The sequence below is a fragment of the Microcaecilia unicolor genome, chromosome 7 (genome assembly GCF_901765095.1).
Source record: "Microcaecilia unicolor chromosome 7, aMicUni1.1, whole genome shotgun sequence".
Lineage (NCBI taxonomy): Eukaryota > Metazoa > Chordata > Amphibia > Gymnophiona > Siphonopidae > Microcaecilia > Microcaecilia unicolor.
In genome coordinates, this window is record NC_044037.1 from 9,838,832 (window position 1) to 9,860,995 (window position 22,164).

Consider the following 22,164-nt stretch of genomic DNA (forward strand, 5'->3'; position numbering starts at 1 on the left):
CTTCGCAGCCTTTTAGCTGATCATGATGACTTTCGAAGCCTAGCAGTGATCCCCATATTCTGCGCTGCCACCACCGGCCCTTGCCTCTTTCCCTGCACTGTGGCCGCCTGAAGTAACTTCCTGTTTCACTGAAGCAGCCGCAGTAAAGGGAAGAGGCAGCGCAGAATATGGGAATCACTGTCACTGCCAGGCTTGGAAAGTTGTCGTGACCAGGTAAAACGGCTGGGGGGGGGGGGGGGGGGCATCTTGTCTTGGGCTGGCCCTGGCTGGGTACTTACCAAAGCTTCAAGTGACATGGAAAACACTTGTACCTGGAAAACGTTGGTTTAGTCATGGCTTGAGACAACTTTACAGTGAAACTTTGGCCACAATCTGTGGGATTAATTAAAGTTGAAAAGAACTTCCTTCTTTGGAAGTTGCCAGATTTCTTTTCCTTTTGCAATGCTTAAGTTTGTTGATCCCGACCTTGTATATACATGGAGTTTTAAATACTCCTTTTGAAAGGGGTTTTTTATGCTTATGATGAGTGTTTACCCTCCTTATAATCCTTTTCACCCTGTAAGCTTTTTGCAATGGGTGGAGCAGAGGTGAGAGAACTGGCTTTTTCCCTTTCAGGATTTTTTGCACTTTACAAGTTGTTTTGAAGCTGGGCAAAGTGCTCCACTTGAACATATGGGAGAGTATCTTGGAGAATTAATGTGTTAATGTGACGCTTTCATCCTCTTTTTTTGATTGAACATTATACCATGCCATTCTCTCAGCAGTGCCTGTACCCACGGCTAACCAAATGCAGGTCAGTGTATGTATTTGTCCATTTTCTGCTGTTCCCTCTGTATCTTCTGTAGCTCATAAATCCTCATGGTCACTGACCCCAGATTCTCTACAGGCGGCTGAAATTTGGGTGTGCAGGTCTGGATGCAAATTAGTTAATTAATTTAGATTTTGCTCACACCTTTTTCATAGCTCAAGGTGAGTTACATTCAGGTACTCTGGATATTTCTCTGTCCCAGGAGGGCTCACAATCTAAGTTTGTACCTGAGGCAATGGAGGGTTAAGTGACTTGCCCAAGATGACAAGGCGCAGCAGTGGGATTTGAACTGGCCACCTCTGGATTGCAAGACTGGTGCTCTAACCACTTGGCCACTACTCCATTGTTAATGAGTCGTTAACAATCAATTTATGTTAATTGGCACTACTCTGTGCACCCAAAGTTACTCCCGTGCAACACAAAAGGGGCGTAACCATGGGAGGGTCAGGGCGTTCACGAACTTTATAGAACACAGAGGTTACACCCCCTACAGTGTCGTTATGCTCATATTAGCCCTCTCCTCAAGTCACTTCACTGGCTTCCTATCCGTTTCCGCATACAGTTCAAACTCTTCTTATTGACTTACAAGTACATTCACTCTGCAGCTCCTCAGTACCTCTCCACTCTCATCTCTCCCTACATTCCTCCCCGGGAACTCCGTTCACTGGGTAAATCTCTCTTATCTGCACCCTTCACCTCCACCGCTAACTCCAGACTCCGTTCCTTTTATCTTGCTGCACCATATGCCTGGAATAGACTTCCTGAGCCGGTACGTCAAGCTCCATCTCTGGCCGTCTTCAAATCTAAGCTAAAAGCCCACCTTTTGATGCTGCTTTTAACTCCTAACCCTTATTCACTTGTTCAGAACCCTTATTTTATCATCCTCACTTTAATATTCCCTTATCTCGTTTGTCCTGTTTGTCTGTCCTAATTAGATTGTAAGCTCTGTGGAGCAGGGACTGTCTCTTCATGTTCAAGTGTACAGCGCTGCGTACGTCTAGTAGCGCTATAGAAATGATAAGTAGTAGTAATAGTAATCTGCGTGCCAGGATTTACACCAGGTTTCAGCAGGAAGTCCTCGTGCCCAAAGTTGGCTGCAGGAATTTGCACTAAATGCTATTGTACAAAAGACGCTCAGCCCACAGTGCTCTTTATAGAATAGCACTTGGTGCGGATTTTGCCGCAATTTTGAGTGCCCTGAATGTTTCAAGCACTCCCCAAGCATTCACTAATCGTAAAGGCCTCCGGTGAAAGTGTTGGTGGAATGGGAAGCTGGACTTTTCTAGCACCATCTAAGTGAATCCTATGTTATTTCATGAGAACAGCTGTACATATCTTTAGCTCAGGGGTAGCCCAAGACAGTCTGCTGCCTGAGGCGAGGGGATGATTTGCCACCCTGGCTCCGCAACGTGCACATCTTCCCCCTTCCATCCTTCCCCGAATTTACCTTCTTTTCTGGCTTTTCAAAAGTCAGGGTGGCAGCGGTTCCCGTATGCTGCCCTGCCGCCATCCCTGGCCCCTTCTCTCTACTGCTGCCCACCCCAACTCTGAGAAAACATGAAGTACGTTAGAGAGGCGAGCCATAACAGAGAAGGGGTTGGCAGCACCGCAGCCTATGGGAACCACAGCCGCCCTGACCCTTCCTCTTAATCTTGATGTTCACTATACCTTAGACTATATCTCCCAATCTCCTTATGCTTTTATCCTCTCCATCCTTGGCCCTTTATCTTTCCCTCTCCATCCTTCCTCTCCTCACCCCTCCCAATCTCTTTTCCTTTTGCTTATCTTACCTTTGTTTACCTTTACATACTCAACTTACTCATTCTCAAAGCCTCACTTTCACTGCTTATAATATTCTCCTCTAAGACTTTGCTATTGTAATTGTATTAACTATGTAAGCAGCATTGAGCCTGCAATCTGTGGGAAAGTGCGGGGTACAAATGTAATATACATATATATCAAACATATAAATGGCAAGTGACCGACTCGCCTACAAATGCGCAGTAGAGACTTCCCTCTCTGTCCCGTCCTCGCATCAAGATGTGATGATGTCAGAGGACAGAACAGAGAGAGAAATGGAGTCGGAGTCACTGTCAGATGCTGCCGCCTGGAAACGAACATCGCGCGCACCAACCTCCCCCCTCCCCCCCCCCATCGCCGCTCCCGCCCTCCTCCGCATCGGGCCCCCTGCACTGACCTGACAGCGCCTCTCACCTCCGTGTGGAAACGCTGCAGGCAGCAGCAGAGCAGGGGGCCCGGCCTGGAGGAGGGAGGGAGCGGCGGCAAGAAGGGTAGCTGGAAATCTTGCCTATACATATATATATATAATGATTATGCTTACTTTGTTATAGAATTTACACGCTGTAGAATAATAGAATTGTATCAGACCTTACTTCAGAATATAACAATCACTGAAATAAGTTGCTAAAGTAGGAAAGGTCACATATATATCATGCTTGTAATTAACTAGCTTGTTAGTGAGAAATAGGCCGGAATCATCTCAGGAGTTTGGAATGTTTTAATTAACTGAGAGAATGAAGGAGGAGTATGTGCCATATCTAAAATAAAGTAGCTGGAGGGGCAAGGAAGGGAATCATTATATTTTCTTTCTTCTTATTATTTGTTAACCAGAACTACAGCACCTGGTGACTGTGGGACAACAGTATTCCTGGCTATTTAAGGTTACATTGAATCAGTATTGACAGACTGCTGACTGAGTTTCCTTATGTTTGGTAGTCTCCCTGCATGCAGGCTTGATTTACAAATAAAGATCTTTATATAATTGAACCCAGAGTTCTGAGAGTTTCTTCGGTAAAGGGAACATTTCCATAACAAAGGTAAATTCAGAGAAGGGTGGGGAGGGGGGGGGGTCGATGCCACAGCGAGGCAGGCATGGAGAGTGGATACCACTCCAAAAGAATACCACCTGCGGCCCCCGCCTCAGGTGACCTAATGGTAGAGCCACCACTCCCTTACCCCTGGTCTGCCACCCCAGCTCTGCTCCGTGCCCCCCTCCCAGTCTGACACCTTCACCCTTCCTTCATTCCCCGAATTTACTTTCTTTTCTATCCAAAAGTAAGGGTGGCAGCAGTTCCCATATGCTGCCCTGCCACCACCCCCGGCCCCTTCTCTCTACTGCAGCCCACCCCACGTCTGAGGAAACATGATGTATGTCAGAGAGGTGAGTCATAAGAGAGAAGGGGTTGGTAGCAGGGCAGCGTATGGGAACCGCTGACACCCTGACTTTTTGAAAGCCAGAAAAGAAGGTAAATTCAGAGGACGGGGTCGAAGCCAGAGTGCAGTAGGCATGGGGGTGGATGCCACTCTAGAAAAGTGCCACCTGCAGCCCCCTGCCTAATGGTAGGGCCGCCACTCCCTTACCCCATTACAGATCTGTGTTAACGGTTTGCACATTGGTAGTCGATCGAATACTCTGCAAAGACCGCCCTTGCTTGAGGCTAGCTTGCTCCAACCACGCTTCCCGATATTGCAGGACCCCTGCCGGGAGGACATTGTCCTGTGACCCTTGAACTGTCCTGCACACGCCCAGTAAGGATTTCAGCTCCAGTCGGAAGCTTTCATTCAGCCAGCAGTAAATGAAGGGGTTGTAGCAGGTGCTGCTCATGGCAAACCAGTGCAGTGCAAAATACAGGGCGTTCTTGGTCTTGATGTCCAAGCTGGAAATCAGTACCACGTAACAATTCAAAGGGAACCAGCAGACCGCAAAGACCACCACCACCAGAACCAGCATCTTGATGCTCTTCTTCTTGTTCTTCCGGTGCGTGATGTACTGCTCCGTGGTGACGTCACCGATAGCATTGCGCATCCACAGCTTCTTGGCCAGGCGGGTGTAGGTGACGGTGATGATAAGGAGGGGGAGCAGGTAGAGCAGGAGGAAAGTGGAGAGGTCGAGGTACTTCCAGAAGAGCTCAGCTGGGTCAGGGAAATCTGGGACACACAAGCTCCGGATTGTGGTTTCCCTTGTGGAGAACAAAAACACAAAAAAAGAGACAGAGTTGGAAGCTGGACCACTGATCAATTATTAGGGGCAGGACTCAGAGAAAAAGAGGAACATGTGACATAATTTCTAGAATGAAAAAGACATTTTGTCCTTTGTATTAAATGCTTCAGACACTGACTAAAAGACCTGCTAAATTATCACAGTCAAGCGAAACAAGGATCTTGTTGAGGATTCGTGGTACACGTGGATTTAAGTCAAAGTAGTAAGTGCAGATTTCTGAGCACATATTTAAGTTCTTTGGCTAAAGGATGCCTTATCTAAGTCCTGCCACCTCAGAAACGAAAATCCCACTAAGCAAACAATTTTAGCTAGCGTACTGTGTGCAATTCTGGAGACCCCACCTACGGAAAGAGGGCGGCTACTAAACTGGTAACCGGTCTCGGTCATAAAATATATAAGGCCAGACTTATTTATTTATTTATTTGTAGCATTTGTATCCCACATTTTCCCACCAATTGGCAGGCTCAATGTGGCTTACATTTGCCGTAGTGGCGATTGCCATTTCCAGTCAGTAGAATTACAAATGGTATTTCATTCAACTGCGCACATACATGATAGAGGAATACATTAAGGTATTGCAAATAGATTAAGTTATAGATTGGATTGTAACGTATGTTGGGTCATCATTTATAGAAAGATCATTTTCGACATTAGGGTAGAAGTGGTAGTGTTCGTACATTAGAAGCAGTGAGGCGAACCAGTCAAGTGATACGAGATCGGTTCTGTCTCGTTCATAATCAGTCTTATTGTTTAGTAATTAGGATGGTTGTTTGCGGTATGCCTTCTTGAATAGGTCAGTTTTCAGTAGCCTTTCGGAAGCTAGCTAGATCTTGCGTTGTTTTTATGGCCTTTGGTAATGCGTTCCATAGTTGCGTACAAATGTAGAAGAAGCCGGTGGCGTATGTGGACTTGTATTTTAGTCCTTTATGAACCTCAACATGTATATGCTGGAAGAAAGGAGGGAGAGAGGGGATATGATAGAGATGTTGAAATACCTCGATGGCATTAATGTACGGGAGGCTTTTTCAAATGAAGGAAAACTATGGAATGAGGGGGCACAGATGAAGCTGAGAGGAAATAGGCTTAGGAGGAATCTAATTAAGTGCACGGAAAGGGTGGTGGAAGTTGTGGAGACAAGGACCGTGTCAGAATTTAAGAAAACGTGGGACAGGCACGTGGGATCCCTTAGTAAAAGGAGGAGTTAGTGGTTATGGAGGATGGGCCATTTGGCCTTTATCTTTGCGTGGGACATTGGCCAACCCCCTGTGGAAAATGTTTTCCCCAATGCATTTCATGGACTGGGAAACTTTCCTTCTTCCTTCTGGAAGCTGCAGTAAACGAAATCTTTATTCAGAAGATATGTCATTTCAAATCCTGTTAGCAAAACTGACCTGCGGGCAGGGCCGGTGCAAGAGTATTGGGCACCCTGGGTGAACTTTCACCTTTATGCGGAGCAGGTGGGGGGAAGAGGGGGTGGTGGTTGGGAGGCGAGGATAGGGGAGGGCAGACTTATACGGTCTGTACCAGAGCCGCTGATGGGAGAGGGGGTGGTGGTTGGGAGGCGAGGATAGGGGAGGGCAGACTTATACGGTCTGTACCAGAGTCGCTGATGGGAGGCGGGACTGGTGGTTGGGAGGCGGGAAATACTGCTGGGCAGACTTATATGGTCTGTGCCCTGAAAAGGACAGGTACAAATTCAAGGTAAGGTATACACATATGAGTTTGTCTTGGGCAGACTGGATGGACTATGCAGGTCTTTTTCTGCCGTCATCTACTATGTTACTTTGATTAATTTTCAGGCCCCTATTCAGCTGCCCCAAGACATCAAGTTTGTTGTGTTTTTGTGGTGTGTGTGTTTACAATGGACCTCCTACAGGTAAAAGTACACACTGATGGTTCTTTGAGTGTGTGTGGCTGTTAGATCTATTGTCTTGCTTTGACTATTCCCCAGAAGCTGCTGCTCTAGGCAGCCACCTAGTCTCGCCTAATGCTTGGGCTAGTTCTGCTTCAAGGCTGGCTTGTGTCTCCTCCCAGACTCGGTGGAGAATCCTGTCTGCAGACTGGGGTTTCCACAATCCTGTCCTTCCCTAATCTGATTATTTGATCACCTATGCACACAACTATATTTATCAAAACCCGTCAGCATGGCAAGTAATTTGTTGCCTGCAGTTCATTTCTCTTTATACCACAGTAATTCATTATCTATACCTTAACTACTTTCAGTTATTCTTTTCTGCCAGTGGCTTATTAGGACTTTTTTTTTTTTTTGTTACATTTGTACCCCGCGCTTTTCCCACTCATGGCAGGCTCAATGCGGCTTACATGGGGCAATGGAGGGTTAAGTGACTTGCCCAGAGTCACAAGGAGCTGCCTGTGCCTGAAGTGGGAATGGAACTCAGTTCCTCAGTTCCCCAGGACCAAAGTCCACCACCCTAACCACTAGGCCACTACTCCACTGTTGCTACTGTTTGAGATTCTACATGGAATGTTGCTATTCCACTAGCAACATTCCATGTAGAAGTTGGCCCTTGCAGATCACCAATGTGGCACGTACGTGCAGGACGTCAGCCTCACAGAAACAGAAGCCTGCGCAGCCTTCTACGTGGAATGTTGCTAGTGGAATAGCAACATTCCATGTAGAATCTCCAATAGTAGCAACAGAATCTCAATAGTAGCAACATTCCATGTAGAATCTCCAATAGTATCTATTTTATTTTTGTTACATTTGTACCCTGCGCTTTCCCACTCATGGCAGGCTCAATGCGGCTTACATGGGGCAATGGAGGGTTAAGTGACTTGCTCAGAGTCACAAGGAGCTGCCTGTGCCTGAAGTGGGAATCGAACGCAGTTCCTCAGGACCAAAGTCCACCACCCTAACCACTAGGCCACTCCTCCACTTGATTCATCCAAATTAGAAGTTTGTAAAAAAAAAAAAAAAAAAAAAAAAAGTGTATCCAGAGGTTCCACGTCTCTCCAACAAGATATGACACTCCTGTTGGTTGTGGTTTTAGTGCAGCCTCTGCTTCGGCTCGCAGACTATGTTACCAGCTTCACTGCAGCATGTCCGATACCCATTCTTCATCCTCCAAGACAGAATGATACTCGCTTGTTGTCACCGGCATGTGGAACTGGGAGGAGGACGCGTCCCCGTCGAGAATCACCACTGAAACCAGAAATGCTTGACCACACTTCAGTCACCCAGGTCCACTTGTCTATTAGATTGTAAGCTCTTTGAGCAGGGACTGTCTTTCTTCTATGTTTGTGCAGCGCTGCGTACGCCTTGTAGCGCTATAGAAATGCTAAATAGTAGTAGTAGTAGCACTTCAGGAAAAAGCGAGGATAACAGTTTGCTTCCTTCTGACCGTCTGCGCAGCTGTGCGTGTATTTTCAGAGCAAAACTTAATTTACAAAAACTCTGCCTGCCACAAAATGACAATTATCTACCTGCAACTAGTGCAGTGTGCTGAGCAGCAGGGGAAAAAAAAAAAGGCCTCAAAGAGCTTCCAGACCATGAATTTATCCGTTGAAGCTAAAACGGGTCAAAAGACCCTGCCTTCAGCACTGGCCAAAAAAAACACCTTATGATGTGCTACAGACAGAAGGGCGTTGAGACGTCATCGTGCTGATCATTCTCTGAAATGTGACACCGAGACCCTGAAGCAGCCGTGCGAAACGCTGGCCATCGTCGGCTCAGCCCATGAATAAAAGAGAGTGGAGCATAGCACGCAACGCTGTCCAGAAGCACCACCTGGAAAAGATAAGTGGTGGTGCTTATTTAATTTCTGTAAATGTATTATATTTTCTAAGAGACTAACCTAACCAGCAGGAACTGTTGCACATCATAAAGGGGTTTTTTTTTATTTTTTTTGGCCAATGATGAAGGCAGGGTCTTTTGACCCGTTTTAGCTTCAACAGATAAATTCATGATCTGGAAGCTCTTTGAGACCTTTTTTTTCCTGCTGCTCAGCACACTGCACTAGTTGCAGGTAGATAATCGTCATTTTGTGACAGCAGATTTTTTTTGTAAATTAAGTTATATTCTAGCCGATCTGCACCCAAAGAATATACATTGTAGTTTTCAGAGCAAAACCATGAGTGCGTGTGCTATTACATGCTCGAGCGTCTGTAAGTGAACTGTTTCCGCCTGTGTGTGTCCTTTCTACTTACACTTTTGTTGCTGGGGGCATTGTGGGGAAACAGATGACAAATTCTGCTTGCAATATTTTCAAATTCTGCGTACCCTGTTTCCCCGAAAATAAGACAGTGTCTTATATTAATTTTTGCTCCCAAAGATGCACTAGGTCATATTTTCAGGGGATGTCTTATTTTTCCATGTAGAAGAATTCACATTTATTGTTGAACAAAAAAAAAATGAACATTATATACTGTACAGTAGTTGTCATCACAAACCAGCATAACCAGACAAACTGTGAATCCTATCAAGAATTTCTTGTTACTACCATTATTTCCATGTACAACAATCTATGGTACATTTACCGATCCCGATATTTATGAACACAAAGCAAGATTTATTCAACGACAGTCATGTCATCGTCTTCTGGAACATCATCGTAACAGCAGTTCCTGGACCACTTGTATAGCAGGGACGGTATTGCAGCTTCCGGCCACCAGGGGGAGCTCGTCACAGCAGACTCGCACAGCAGGGACAGCGTACGGTATGGCGGCAGGCGACGGGATAACAGCAGACTGTGTGCAGTTCTACATCTGGCGGTAGGGGACAACGGGGATGGCGGCAGACGACGGGCCTCTTGATGCCTTGCCTGCACACTTACAAGTGATGGTCACGGAAGGGAACATCGGGGTTGGCGGCAGGTGACGGTCTTCATGTCCTGCATGCAGCTGCTCTGCAACGGACGGTGAAGGTAGGGGACAACGGTGGCGGGCTAAAAAGAATCACAGCTGCATGCTCTGGTGTTCTGTTCGGCGGGCGTGCTTCCAAACAAAAACTTTGCTAGGTCTTACTTTCGGGGGAGGCCTTATATTTAGCTATTCAGCAAAACCTCTACTAGGTCTTATTTTCAGGGGATGTCTTATTTTCGGGGAAACAGGGTATTTTCACATACTTTATTTGTCCACATAAGAAATGTAATGACTGTCATGAAGTAATAATTAAAGTCGCAACACAGAAAAGTGTTATCACTCAAAGACGCAAACTTCCCCCATCATATGTCATGACCTGTCTCGCTAGGTGATTTCCCCAGGCTATTACTCACCTATCGCTCTCTCTTGTCCCCCCCAGCTCTTTTCTCTTGCCCCCAAATCTAGCTTGCTCTCCGTCCCACCCCCATCTCTTTCTCCCTCACTGCCCAAAGGCTGATGGTTGCATCTGTCCCCCAAGTGTGGTCTCTGGGTAATAGGAATCCTGGCTCCCGTCCACCCTCATTCCAGCTAGCAGCAGCAGCATGAAAGAGACCCCAAGAGCAAGGAAAGACAAATTCTCCAGCTCCTGATCTTCAAGTTTAACCCCTGGTCATGCTTCCCTCCTCAGCTGCGAGCACTCCTGTGCCACCCTTGATTCTGCACGCTCTGATTTCTATCCTTTAATTTCCTGTTTCTGCCTGGATATCATTCTGGTACCCATCTTTCTGCCTTTCTACAGAGAAACAAGAAACACACAGCTCTTCCCTTTAGAATCTAACCTGCTCCCCCTGCTATGTCCTGGGAGAGTCAATAATCCTGGGAGCCACCTCACATCTTTATCAGACCTGTATTGCTGAGTCTGTGAACTGGCTCCTCAGCTGCGTCTCCCATGATCCCCCCCCCCTAAACATACTTGCATAAGCACCGATGTATCGCTCCATGGTGCGACCGCACCTCGAATAGTGTTCAATTGTAGTTGCCGCATCTCAAAAAAGATATAGTGGAATTAGAAAAGGTGCAGAGAAGGGCGACGAAAATGATAAAGGGGATGGGACGACTTCCCTATGAGGAAAGGCTAAAGCGGCTATGGCCCTTCAGCTTGGAGAAAAGGCGGCTGAGGGGAGATATGATAGAGGGCTATAAAATAATGAGTGGAGTTGAATGGGTAGATGTGAAGCGTCTGTTCACGCTTTCCAAAAATACTAGGACTAGGGGGCATGCGATGAAGCTACAATGTAGTAAATTTAAAACGAATCGGAGAAAATGTTTCTTCACTCAAAGTGTAATTAAACTCTGGAATTCGTTGCCAGAGAATGTGGTAAAGGTGGTTAGCTTAGCGGAGTTTTAAAAAGGTTTGTACGGTTCCTAAAGGAACAGTCCATAGACCATTATTAAATGGACTTGGGGAAAATCCACTACTTCTGGGATAAGCAGTATAAAATGTTTTGTACATTTTTGGGATCTTGCCAGGTATTTGTGACCTGGATTGGCCACTGTTGGAAACAGGATGCTGGGCTTGATGGACCTTTGGTCTGTCCCAGTATGGCAATACTTATGATGTTTCCACCAACCACATGGACAGGGATGAACACTACGGTCAACTGCTTGGCAGGCTGCCATGGTCCAGTCTTCAGGACACAGTCTTTCTAGTGTTCAAGATATCCACAATGAATAGGGGTGAGAAAGATCTGTATGCAAACCTCTCTCACTTCTATTCACTGTGGACATCCTGAACACCAGACAGGCTGCATGTGTCCTGATGACTGGGATGCAAACCGTTACCAACTGAACCATAACCTCAGTCCTTTGTCTAGCTTATGGCACTGTGGTATCATAGTGGACACGGCATCTCCAGCCTAAACCTAGTGATCAGAAAAAGGGCAAGCATCAAACCCCCATTACTCCTCCCTGGGGATTGCTCCTGCAGTAATACAGAGGTCACTTGTATTAGTTTTAACAAAAGGCTTTTTCTCGTTTCTCTTTTTTAAAAATCAGTCTTGGTGCACGTAAAGAGGGAAAGGGAAAGGAAAATGGGACTTGATATACCGCCTTTCTGAGGTTTTTGCAATTACATTCAAAGCGGTTTACATATGGTACTTATTTTGTACCATGGGCAATGGAGGGTTAATTGACTTGCCCAGAGTCACAAGGAGCTGAGACAGCATTATTACAATACTGGGAGACAGAGCAAGCTGTTTCTGCTTCTGCAGGGCCTCACTTTTGTTCCTGGTAGACTATCGTTTTGAGTCTACCTGCCTTGCACTTGGCAGTTTCCCCTCCTCTGCTGATTATTTCATGTGCTTGCTTGAACATTTGCCATATAAATGCCCTTTTCACTTTATGTTCACTATATTTCGGTTAAAATTGCCAAGTGAACTGTATGAAAAGAATTCAGCCAGGCAGATATATTTCAGCAACACCTTATGATCCATTTCCCCAAATCTCCTACAGGAGATCTTTGGAAAGCTGGCCAATTGAAGACCAGCGAGAGAAAAAAAAACCAAGAATGAAAGGTGAAGGGTCAAAGAAAGCGGAGGAGGGAGAAAGTGGGAGGCTGACAGATACTGCCTTGAGATGGACGGTGCTGGTCCATAACACAGATTGTTAGCACCAACATGCCACAGATTCCTGGAAGAGTGAAAGATTCAACACCATGGGGAGTCAGTTTAGCAGAAGAGATTGACACCTGTAATTGTACTGGAAAAGCTTCTGGTAGATGGCATGTGGAAGAGAGAAGCAGGTCCCCATCATCCAGATAATGGAAATGTTCAAGGCTCCTTTGGTCAGCGACATCCTGGGCTTTAGAGGATTCAGAATCACCTGCAAACAAAATTAAGGGATAAGCATCCAAAACACAGCCTGGACCAGGAACATCCCAACTTTCTCACCCATGCTGGTGTTTGTACTGATCCCACAACAGACAAGCTGCACAGAGGCGACACTGTTGGGAAACCTGTGCTCTGTCACTTCTGTACAGACCTGATCATTGAGTACTGCAGAGTGAAACTACCATGTCATGCCCAGTGAGAGCATTTTCTGAAACCGAGTGCTCAAACAAATCAACTGCTATTTTTACATCCTGACCCCTGAAATTCAAACACTGTGGATTTCAAATCCTGACTTTGGCATTTTAAATTTATACAGGGATGTTCGGTGCCAGGCAGAAGATTTGGGTAAAGGACAGTCACGAAGTTATCCAGGTACTTCCAAAATTTGGTGCTGACACCTAGATAACTATCTGAATAAGTTAGGAGAGCTAGTTTGGATGATTTATCTGGAAAGTTATTGGATACCAGCGGTGTCTAGGCAATTTCCATTTCTGCCTTGGCGCCACCCCTGGACCACTCCAACACTTCCAGATTATGCCAGAGTAGTCGGGAAAGATTTTCAGCGGCATTACTCGGATAATGCCACAGAAAATCAATGACTGACCCCACCAAGTGAAACTTACCTGGACGGGAACTGCTCCGAAACACATAAGTGACACTGAATATTGACCCCCTAAGCTTCCTATTATCTGGTGCACTTGGCTTCAGAGAGAACACATTCTGAGCATTAGCATGCATTCTCTCTATGCAGTACTGACTTTTTAAAAAGTGATTTATTCAGTAATCTGCTCATGACCATTGATGCAGCTTGTGTTGAACCTATTCCACTGCACACAGGAGATGTGACTCTGCCTAACTGTGACACAACTCAAATTCAATAACATGGGTGAAACCCGCAGAAGAGGTGATGATAGGGAAGAGCTTCCAGGACGCTGCCTTCTCTCATTCTTTACATAGAAACCGAGAAAAATGAAGGCAGATAAAGACCATATGGCAGTGGTTTCCCCAACCTGGTCCTGGAGGCACCCCAGACTGTCAGGTTCTCAGGATATCCACAATGAATATTCATGAGACAGATAGAAACAAAGAATCATGATGGCAGATACGGGCCAAATGACTCATCCAGTCTGCCCTTCCTCAGTAACCACTAGCTCCCCCTTTTCCTAAGGGATTCCACGTGAAAATGCAGTGCATTCAAATCTCTCTCATGAATATTCATTGTGGTTATCCTGAAAACCTGACTGGCTGGGGTGCCTCCAGGACCAGGTTTGGGAAACCACTGCCATACGGCCTGTCCAGTCTGCTCATCCAGGCCATCTACTCTCCCTGTCACTCCCTTAGAGATCCTATGTACTTGTCCCAAGCTCTCTTGAATTCAGATACTGTTTTCATCTCCACCACTTCCAACGGGAGGCCGATCCACGAATTCACCACCCTTTCCGTGGAGAAATATTTCCTCTACTAAGTGAATACAGCAGTTTGGCCACACAGTAAACTATTCTCAGCTCCTTACCTGATGTCTGTCCAGTGCAATGGCAGTGAGGGTCAGCGTGGAGACGTGGAGGGAGCAGTACTGCACAAAACGGCTAACGTGACACATGGTCTTTCCAAACACCCAGGTGCTGTTCACAAAACGAACCTGGCAGGGAACAGGAGACCAAAATCAGTGACATGTAGGGCGGTGAGGATTCTTCTATCTGAGACAAACTTAGACCAACCCCTCCCCCTTCTCTGAGTTCCCCATTCTCAGTGACAGGCAGATGATCAAAAGCCCTGCGCTGTTCCACACAGCGCTCTAAAATAGCGCTGGAGCAGCGCGGGGAGCTATTAGACCTATGATCAGAGATAATGCATGCAAATTTAAGCAGCGCAATTATCTCTGATTATGGGGTAGAAGGGCGGGAGAATTGTGCCTGAGCATGCGCTCAGCACAATCCTCCCGCACTTGTTTGACAGGTCTGGGCTGGAGACCAATGAAAAGAGAAGGACGCCCATCTTTAAATCGGAAGATGGACGTCCTCAACTGCCCTGTTGCAGGGACGGCCAAATTTCAAGGGGGTGTCGGAGGTATAGCGATGGGGCAATTGAGGACGTCCAAAATGTGGACGTTTCTGCAATGGGCAGTTAAGGACGTCCAAAATTGGATCCAATTTTGGACGTCCTTAACTGCCCATTGCAGAAACGTCCACATTTTGGACGTCCTCAATTGCCCCGTCGCAGAAACGTCCACATTTTGGACGTCCTCAATTGCCCCGTCACAGAAACGTCCAAATTTTGGACGTCCTCAACTGCCCCATCACAGAAACGTCCAAATTTTGGACGTCCTCAACTGCCTCGTCATAGAAACGTCCAAATTTTGGACGTCCTCAACTGCCCCGTCACAGAAACGTCCAAATTTTGGACGTCCTCAACTGCCCCGTCACAGAAACATCCAAATTTTGGACGTCCTCAACTGCCCCGTCACAGAAACGTCCAAATTTTGGACGTCCTCAACTGCCCTCGCTGGCAGGTTTGCTGTAGGGGGGGGAATGAGGGCCTGCCAGCATGCAAATGCATGCTGGACAGGGCTCACCATTCCTCCACAATGATCTGCAAACCCTAACGCCAGCTCGGAGCTGGCGTAGGGTTTGTCGCAGCCAGCGACCCAATCTTTGGCGCGCTGGACGCTGATCATTGGGGATGAATGCGTTAAGCACTGATTAGCATGCATTTGCATGCTACTTGCGCTAAGAGCCCTCGAGCGCGTTGTTTCACGCGCTCGAGGGCTCTGATCATGGGCGGTAGCAAACACCCGCGCTAGTATGGCGCTAACAGCCTCTAGCGCCGGGGCTTGCTTTTGATCATCTGCCTGTCAGAGTTCAGTCACAAATGAGGGCCATTGAGCACCCAGGTGTTAAAATTAGCACTGAAGAGATTAAACAAGGAAGCACGTAATGGAGCAGCACTGAGGCACTTTTCTGAGGAGCTGGGCCTGACGCTGGTGCTATTAATACCGACAGCATCATTATCAACCCTCGATCCTCTCTCAGCCCTCAGAGTCTGAAGAAAATACATTTTTTTGTTAAAACCCTGAGATCGGATTTGCTGTGGTGCATTCCAGGATGGGAAATCTGGAAAGTAAAAAGTATAAAGGGTAGAGAGATATTGTTCTTTTACAAGTAATATTTTATGGCCCGTCTGTTGTGTCTCCAAACAATTCCACCACAGCAGTGAAACATTAAGGGAATTCTATATATGGCGCCGAAAAAGAACGCGCTTAGCGCTGTTCTGTAAGCCCTTGCCTAAAGTTGGGTGTGGTTTAAAGAATACGCATACGCCCGTCCCCGCGACTAAATTTTAGTCTCGGCCATTTATGCCAACTACAACCCGGTGCAAACACCCACACCTAACGTAGACGCGGATCGGGCATATTCTATAACACTGTGCGTAAATTTTTAGGAATGTCCATGGCCACGTTCCCTTTTGGAGATCCACGCTTTCGAATTTACGCGCACCACTTTACAGAATACAATTAGAAAGTTGCGCGCATAAATTCTAATCAGTGCCGATACTTGCTTGATATCTGTCAACTATCGGCGCCGATTGGATGGTTAATCAATTAAGTTGCGACCACAACTTTAGTCGCTATATATAGAATTCACCCTTAAGTGCAGACTGTCCAAAATACAGCAGCGAGATTGATAATTCAAAAAGTCAAAATATGATGGCGCAACCCCACTACTCCTAATGTTACTACATTGGCTCCCGATCAAAGCCAGACTGTTTTTCAAAACCAGCTCAATCACCCTCAAAATACTGTTTGGCATGTCACTGAACTATATACTAGACATGATCAAACTATCTCCAAGAAATGCAAACCCAGGAACGACAGGTTACCTACTACTTCACCTGCCCAACTGCAAAAACGTACTCTACAAGTCCACCTACATGGTGGGATTTAGCTACTTGGGCTCAATGCCCATAGTCATAAAAAGCATCCCGAACTACCTCCAGTTCATAAAAGACCTAAAGACCTACCTCTTCAGGAAAGTTTATGAGTAAAATATGCACTAATCATTCTGGAAGAAAAAAGGGAGAGTGGGGGAAGATAGGCTCTTTCCAATCAATACGGAAGACGTATATTTGCAAAAGGTATAATGTTTATTATAACAGGTCGACTCAACACGTGTTTCGGCGACGTAGCGCCTACTTCAGGAGTCTTCCAACAGTATACCTTTTTCAAATATGCGTCTCCCTTATTGATCGGAAAGAGCCTATCTCCCCCCCCACTCTTCTCTTTTTTCTTCCTGTATTGTTTCGTGGGGATTAAGTGCACCTCCACACTTTGTGTGGCTTCCTTTTTTAGACTAATCATTCTGGAACAACAATACACAATCTCTAACTGTTACGCATCTTTTCATTTAACAAATGAACTAAGACATATCTTCTCAAGAAACCCAATGACTATTCTGTACGTACATACAACCTTGTAAATGTAATTGAATCAATGTCATCTCTAACAACTGTTAAATGTAAGCCATATTGAACCCAAACTCATTTTGGGATAATTGTGGGATACCAGTATGAATAAATAAATATGTGATACACAACCCAAACTGCACCATGTTGTACAACATTGAAGCAGATAACCGACCTGCCAATCAGAGAGGAAAAAGACCTCGGCCCCTGTGGCTATGGGTTCTATCTGCTGCGTCTGCCTTTATTTTAATACTAAAAATCAAGGTGCATGAAATTGATTTTGGCTTGGTGTCTACTGAAATTCTAGACAATGTCCTCGTGTGTGAGCCATCCAGACACATTCTTCTTAGCAGGGAATCCAAAATCATGAGCTGTGGGATTTTGACAGCTGGAGACCTAAGACACCAAGACTGAAACCTCAACTTACTTGGGGGGGGGGGGGGGGGCGGCCGAAAAGGCCGGCATGGGGGAATGGATATGTGTAATTCCGATCTAAGTTATATAGAGGAGCATTTCTGAAAGAACATCCAAATCAGAATTGGGACGAGATACTCATAACGTCCATAAAAATGTCCATCTCACAGCCATTTTCAAACAGGAAAAACGTCAGCATTTCCTGTTTGAAAATCTGAAGATGATGTTCTTCCACTGAAAATGCCAAAAAAAAAAGCAGGCAAAAAACATCTGCCTGGCATCATTGGTATAAAAATGGCCACACAGACATCCCTGTAGAGCAGAGGGGCAGCCTAGTGGTCAGTGCAGTGGACAAACGGGACCCAGGTACAAATCCAACAGATTCAAACCTACCTAAAGGTCCACCACTACTGTCCTTATAAATTCAGGTACCGAGGTATTTCTATGTGCCAGGATGGCTCACATATTTGCACAGAAATAAAAACGTTAAAGTGGGAGTTACAACTGGGTTCCCTTCTACAAAGTCCACTGCACTAACCACTAGGCTGCTCCGCTTTGAATGTAGCTGCAAAAAAAAAAAAAAAACCCTCAGAAAGGCGGTATATCAAGTCCCATTTCCCTTTCTCTGTTTGAGATTCTACATGGAATGCTGCTACTATTGGAGATTCTGTTGCTGCTATTTGAGATTCTACATGGAATGTTGCTATTCCACTAGCAACATTCCATGTAGAAGGCTGCGCAGGCTTCTGTTTCTGTGAGTCTGACATTCTGCACGTACGTGTAGGACGTCAGACTCACAGAAACAGAAGCCTGCGCGGCCGTGTTGCTGATCTGCAAGGGCAGGCTTCTACATGGAATGTTGCTAGTGAGGAGTAGCCTAGTGGTTAGTGCAGCGGACTCTGATTCTGGGGAACTGGGTTCGATTCCCACTGCAGCTCCTTGTGACTCTGGGCAAGTCACTTAACCCTCCATTGCCCCTAGTACAAAATAAGTACCTGTATATATGTAAACCGCTTTGAATGTAGTTGCAAAAACTTCAGAAAGGCGGTATGTCAAGTCCCATTTCCCTTACACTTGCTGCTCTATTAGGAAAGGCCATAATGCCCGAAGCTGCCATACAGTCTGGTTTCCACTGTCACTTTCACTTCTTAGGGGGTGAGAGAGGGTCAGTAACCACTGGGAGATTAAGGAGGGGTCTTGCCTTCAGTCCTCCAGTCGTCAGCTGCTCAATCAGGGCACCTCTTTGTAGCCTGGATGTGATAGAAATAGGTCTAGATAAAAATGTCCTTTTCTCCCCCCCCCCTTCCATTCTCACTGAAAGATGTCCTAATTTTGGGCCTGCCCTAGTCTCACCCAAAACATTGCCCCCAAAACACCTCCTTGCTATTTAGAAGAACTGCAGTGTAAAATGTCTAAATTCTGCCTTTCAAAAATCACGATTTGGATGTTTTCAAAAGATAGACATTTTCTGAGACATCCATCTGCTTTGAAAATGAGCACCAAAATCTCCTCTTGTTTACTAAACTGGAGGCTGGGGGCGTTCAGCTCAGCTCAGAGGTGCCATAGTCTCCTCCTCCCTCCCCCTCCTCCACTTCACCTTCACTGCCACTGATCTACTCACTTCTGTCCATGTAGCACATCTACTACTAGTACTATTTAGCATTTCTATAGCGCTACAAGGCGTACGCAGCGCTGCACAAGCATAGAAGAAAGACAGTCCCTGCTCAAAGAGCTATGTAATAAAAGTGAGCCAAGTATAGGACAATCAAGCCATTGTGACATCACTGATGAGGTTGGCTCTTATTGGTGGCCTGAGGCATTATGACATCACAATATTAGCTCTGGTTACAAGAGTCTACTACTACTACTATTTAGCATTTCTATAGTGCTACAAAGCGTACGCAGCGCTGCACAAACCTAGAAGAAAGACAGTCCCTGCTCAAAGAGCTTACAAGGGACCCAGTTCCTGAAGGAAGACTCTTGGGCAATTCTAGTTTTTGAACTTACATTCTCAGTGCATTATGGTATTTGTCGGCCAGCTTCCTCCATTTGATGCCAGCACTACAGGTAGCAGAATGCATCAAAAAGACAGGAAGACACCCAATACTGGCCTAAAGGCTGCTTCTGGTCATTTTTGCCTCCTTTTTTCTCTACCACATGGTACACTGTACTTTACCACGTCTGTCCACCCCTTCCCAACACCAATAGGAATCAAGGGATCTGTCCTTTCCTGCCTGAGACATGTGGGATGACATTTCTATTCCCCCAGTCCCAGGCTTCTCACATCTACGGGAAAACGTTCACCCGTTATGGGAAACTGGCCTGAGATGGGAAAGTCAGCAAAGAAAGACAAGTGAGCCAATATCCAGACCACAGGAGGGAACAACTCCCATAGTCAGCATTCAGCCCAGATAGTCAATGGTGACTGGCATTGAATATCTGGTTTATTTTAGCTGGTTCTATTTCGCCCGATATAGCCGGCTATCTCCTAGGGGTTAACCGGGGATATTCAGCAGGAGATAACTGGCTTCAGTGGCGTAGTTACGTGGGGCCACGGGGCCTGGGCCCCTGTATATTTGGCCCTGGACCCCCCTGCCGACGACCCTCTGAACCACCCTCCCGCCGCCAACCCTCCCCCGCTGCCATCGCCGTGGGCTACCTTTGCTGGCGGGGGACCCCAACCCCCGCCAGCCGAGGCCCTCTTCTTCCCGCGCAAGGCTTCGTTCTGTTTCTGACGTCCTGCACGTTGTACGTGCAGGACGTCAGTCTCACAGAAACAGAACGAAGCCTTGCAGATCAGCCAGCGAGGTCCTCTTCTTCCGGCGCAAGGTTTCGTTCTGTTTCTGTGAGTCTGACGTCCTGCACGTTGTACGTGCAGGACATCAGACTCACAGAAACAGAATGAAGCCTTGCAGAATGAAGCCTTCGCGGGAAGAAGAGGACAACCTTGGCTGGTGGGGATTGGGGTCCCCCGCCAGCAAAGGTAGCCCACAGCAGCGACGATAGCAGCGGAGAGTTGGCAGCGGGAGGGGGGGTCAAGAGGGTCGTCGGCAGGGGTCGTCAAAGTTGGCGGTGGCGGCGGAGGGGGGGAAGGTAATGGCGGGGGGGGGGCTAAAATGTGCCCCCTCACCTCGGGCTCTGGACCCCCCTCCCGCCGAAGTCTGGCTATGCCCCTGACTGGCTATCCCCCGCTGAATATCACAGGATAGCCAGTTAAGTGCCATTTAACTAAACGGTTTTGAATATCGGGGAAAGGTGGCTAAAGAGCTGTGATGACTCAAGCAGTTATTTTCACCCTGAGTGTGAACCAGCTAGAACAGACATCATGAGACCATGCCAACAGGTCACTCACTCACCAGTGTGAACGGGGTGTTTAGCAGGGTGATCATAATATCAGAGACTGCCAAATTAACAATGAAGAGGCTGGTAGCCGAGTGCATCCTCTTGTTCTTCATCACGACATGACACACCAGCACGTTGCCGAAGAGAGACATCACGATGATGACAGAATAGGCCACAATCAGCAGAGCTTTCACCGTGGGCTTCTGCGACTCGGGCTCGTACCTGGCCAGTTCAGCAAACCTCTCCCATTCAACAATCCTGCTGTCGGACCAGTTAAAGCCAGTCCTGTTCAAGCTCTGTAGTGCCATCAGCAGCTTCGTGAAAGTAGAGTTGTAGCCAAGCTCTTCCCAGGCCGTTGAGAATCTGGGGAAGTCTGGGAGGGACCGCAGGAGGGAGTGAGACATTGCGATGTCTCCTGGGCTATATTCACCAGCTGTTAACAAGGCGTCTTTAATCGATGGGTCAGTCTTGATGTTCTGCACCTCTGTGCAAGAGGGGAGAGAGGAACAGACAGGTCATTTACTACCAAAAGTGTGAGTTTCAACGCACAACTTAAGAGAATCTGCCAGCTGCCTTCAATTCCCGCTGTGTGCGGATAGGAGGACTGCAGGGGATTATTAACCAAGAGAGGAAAAGCTTTTTCGGTTCTTAGCCATTTGGAGAGTACATGGAGGACAATGGGACCTAAACAGCAGAAATACAGTGAAGGCAGTGCCAAGTCACATGGTGCCACTGGTCTGTGCCTGACAGGTTGCGCAGAATCAGGGCAGTGTCCATTCTTCAGTTTCGGAGAGACTTCTGCCCTCTTTTCCTCCTGTGGGCTTCTTCCCTTGGTAGACGTCTGGAGTTTTCCTCCTGCTTTCTGTCACTCTTTCCCTGTGGAACACAGGAGAGCACTGGGTTATTCTTGTGTTCTATTCATTTTGCTTGGTTTCTTTATGACCCTACTGCTATAACCAGTTCCCCAACTTTATTAGACAGCAAGTCTGTCCCAGTCCTTCCCATGCACACAAAGTTCGTACCCTTAATGCCTCTGTTATAGAGCAGAACCCTGACCTTTGTCCTGTCTTCACATAACAATGGTTCTTCCCCCTTAACATACAGCAGGATCTAAGTGTCAGCTCTTGTTTATAGCAAGAGCTCCCCCACAGCAGTGCTAACCCTGTCATCTTTATACAATGGAAACTCGATTTCTAAGCTTACTAGACAGGGAGAGCTCAGGCAATCAACTCATAACACGTGGAGGGGCATAATCGAACGTCGCCGGCGATCTATTTTGGCGGCGGCGCAACAGCTGGCCGGAACCGTATTTTCGAACAAGATGGCCGGCCATCTTTTTTTTTTCCATAATACGGTTTAGCCCGGCCAAATGCCAGAGTTCGCTGGGTTTGAGATCGCTGGTTTTGTTTTTC

The 22,164-nt window shown here is 46.7% G+C and overlaps 1 protein-coding gene across 1 annotated transcript; it reads right to left on the bottom strand.

Annotated features, from left to right (window-relative positions):
- Positions 1-4,069: 4,069 nt before the first annotated feature.
- On the bottom strand, positions 4,070-21,578 carry LOC115474403 (probable G-protein coupled receptor 83). The gene is made up of 4 exons (XM_030209850.1): positions 20,767-21,578; positions 14,052-14,177; positions 12,397-12,530; positions 4,070-4,788 (listed from the first exon to the last, which is right to left on the bottom strand). The coding sequence occupies exons 1-4, from the start codon at positions 21,154-21,156 to the stop codon at positions 4,194-4,196; spliced, it is 1,245 nt and encodes a 414-aa protein (XP_030065710.1). The 5' UTR covers positions 21,157-21,578; the 3' UTR covers positions 4,070-4,193.
- Between the last annotated feature and the right edge of the window lie 586 nt (positions 21,579-22,164).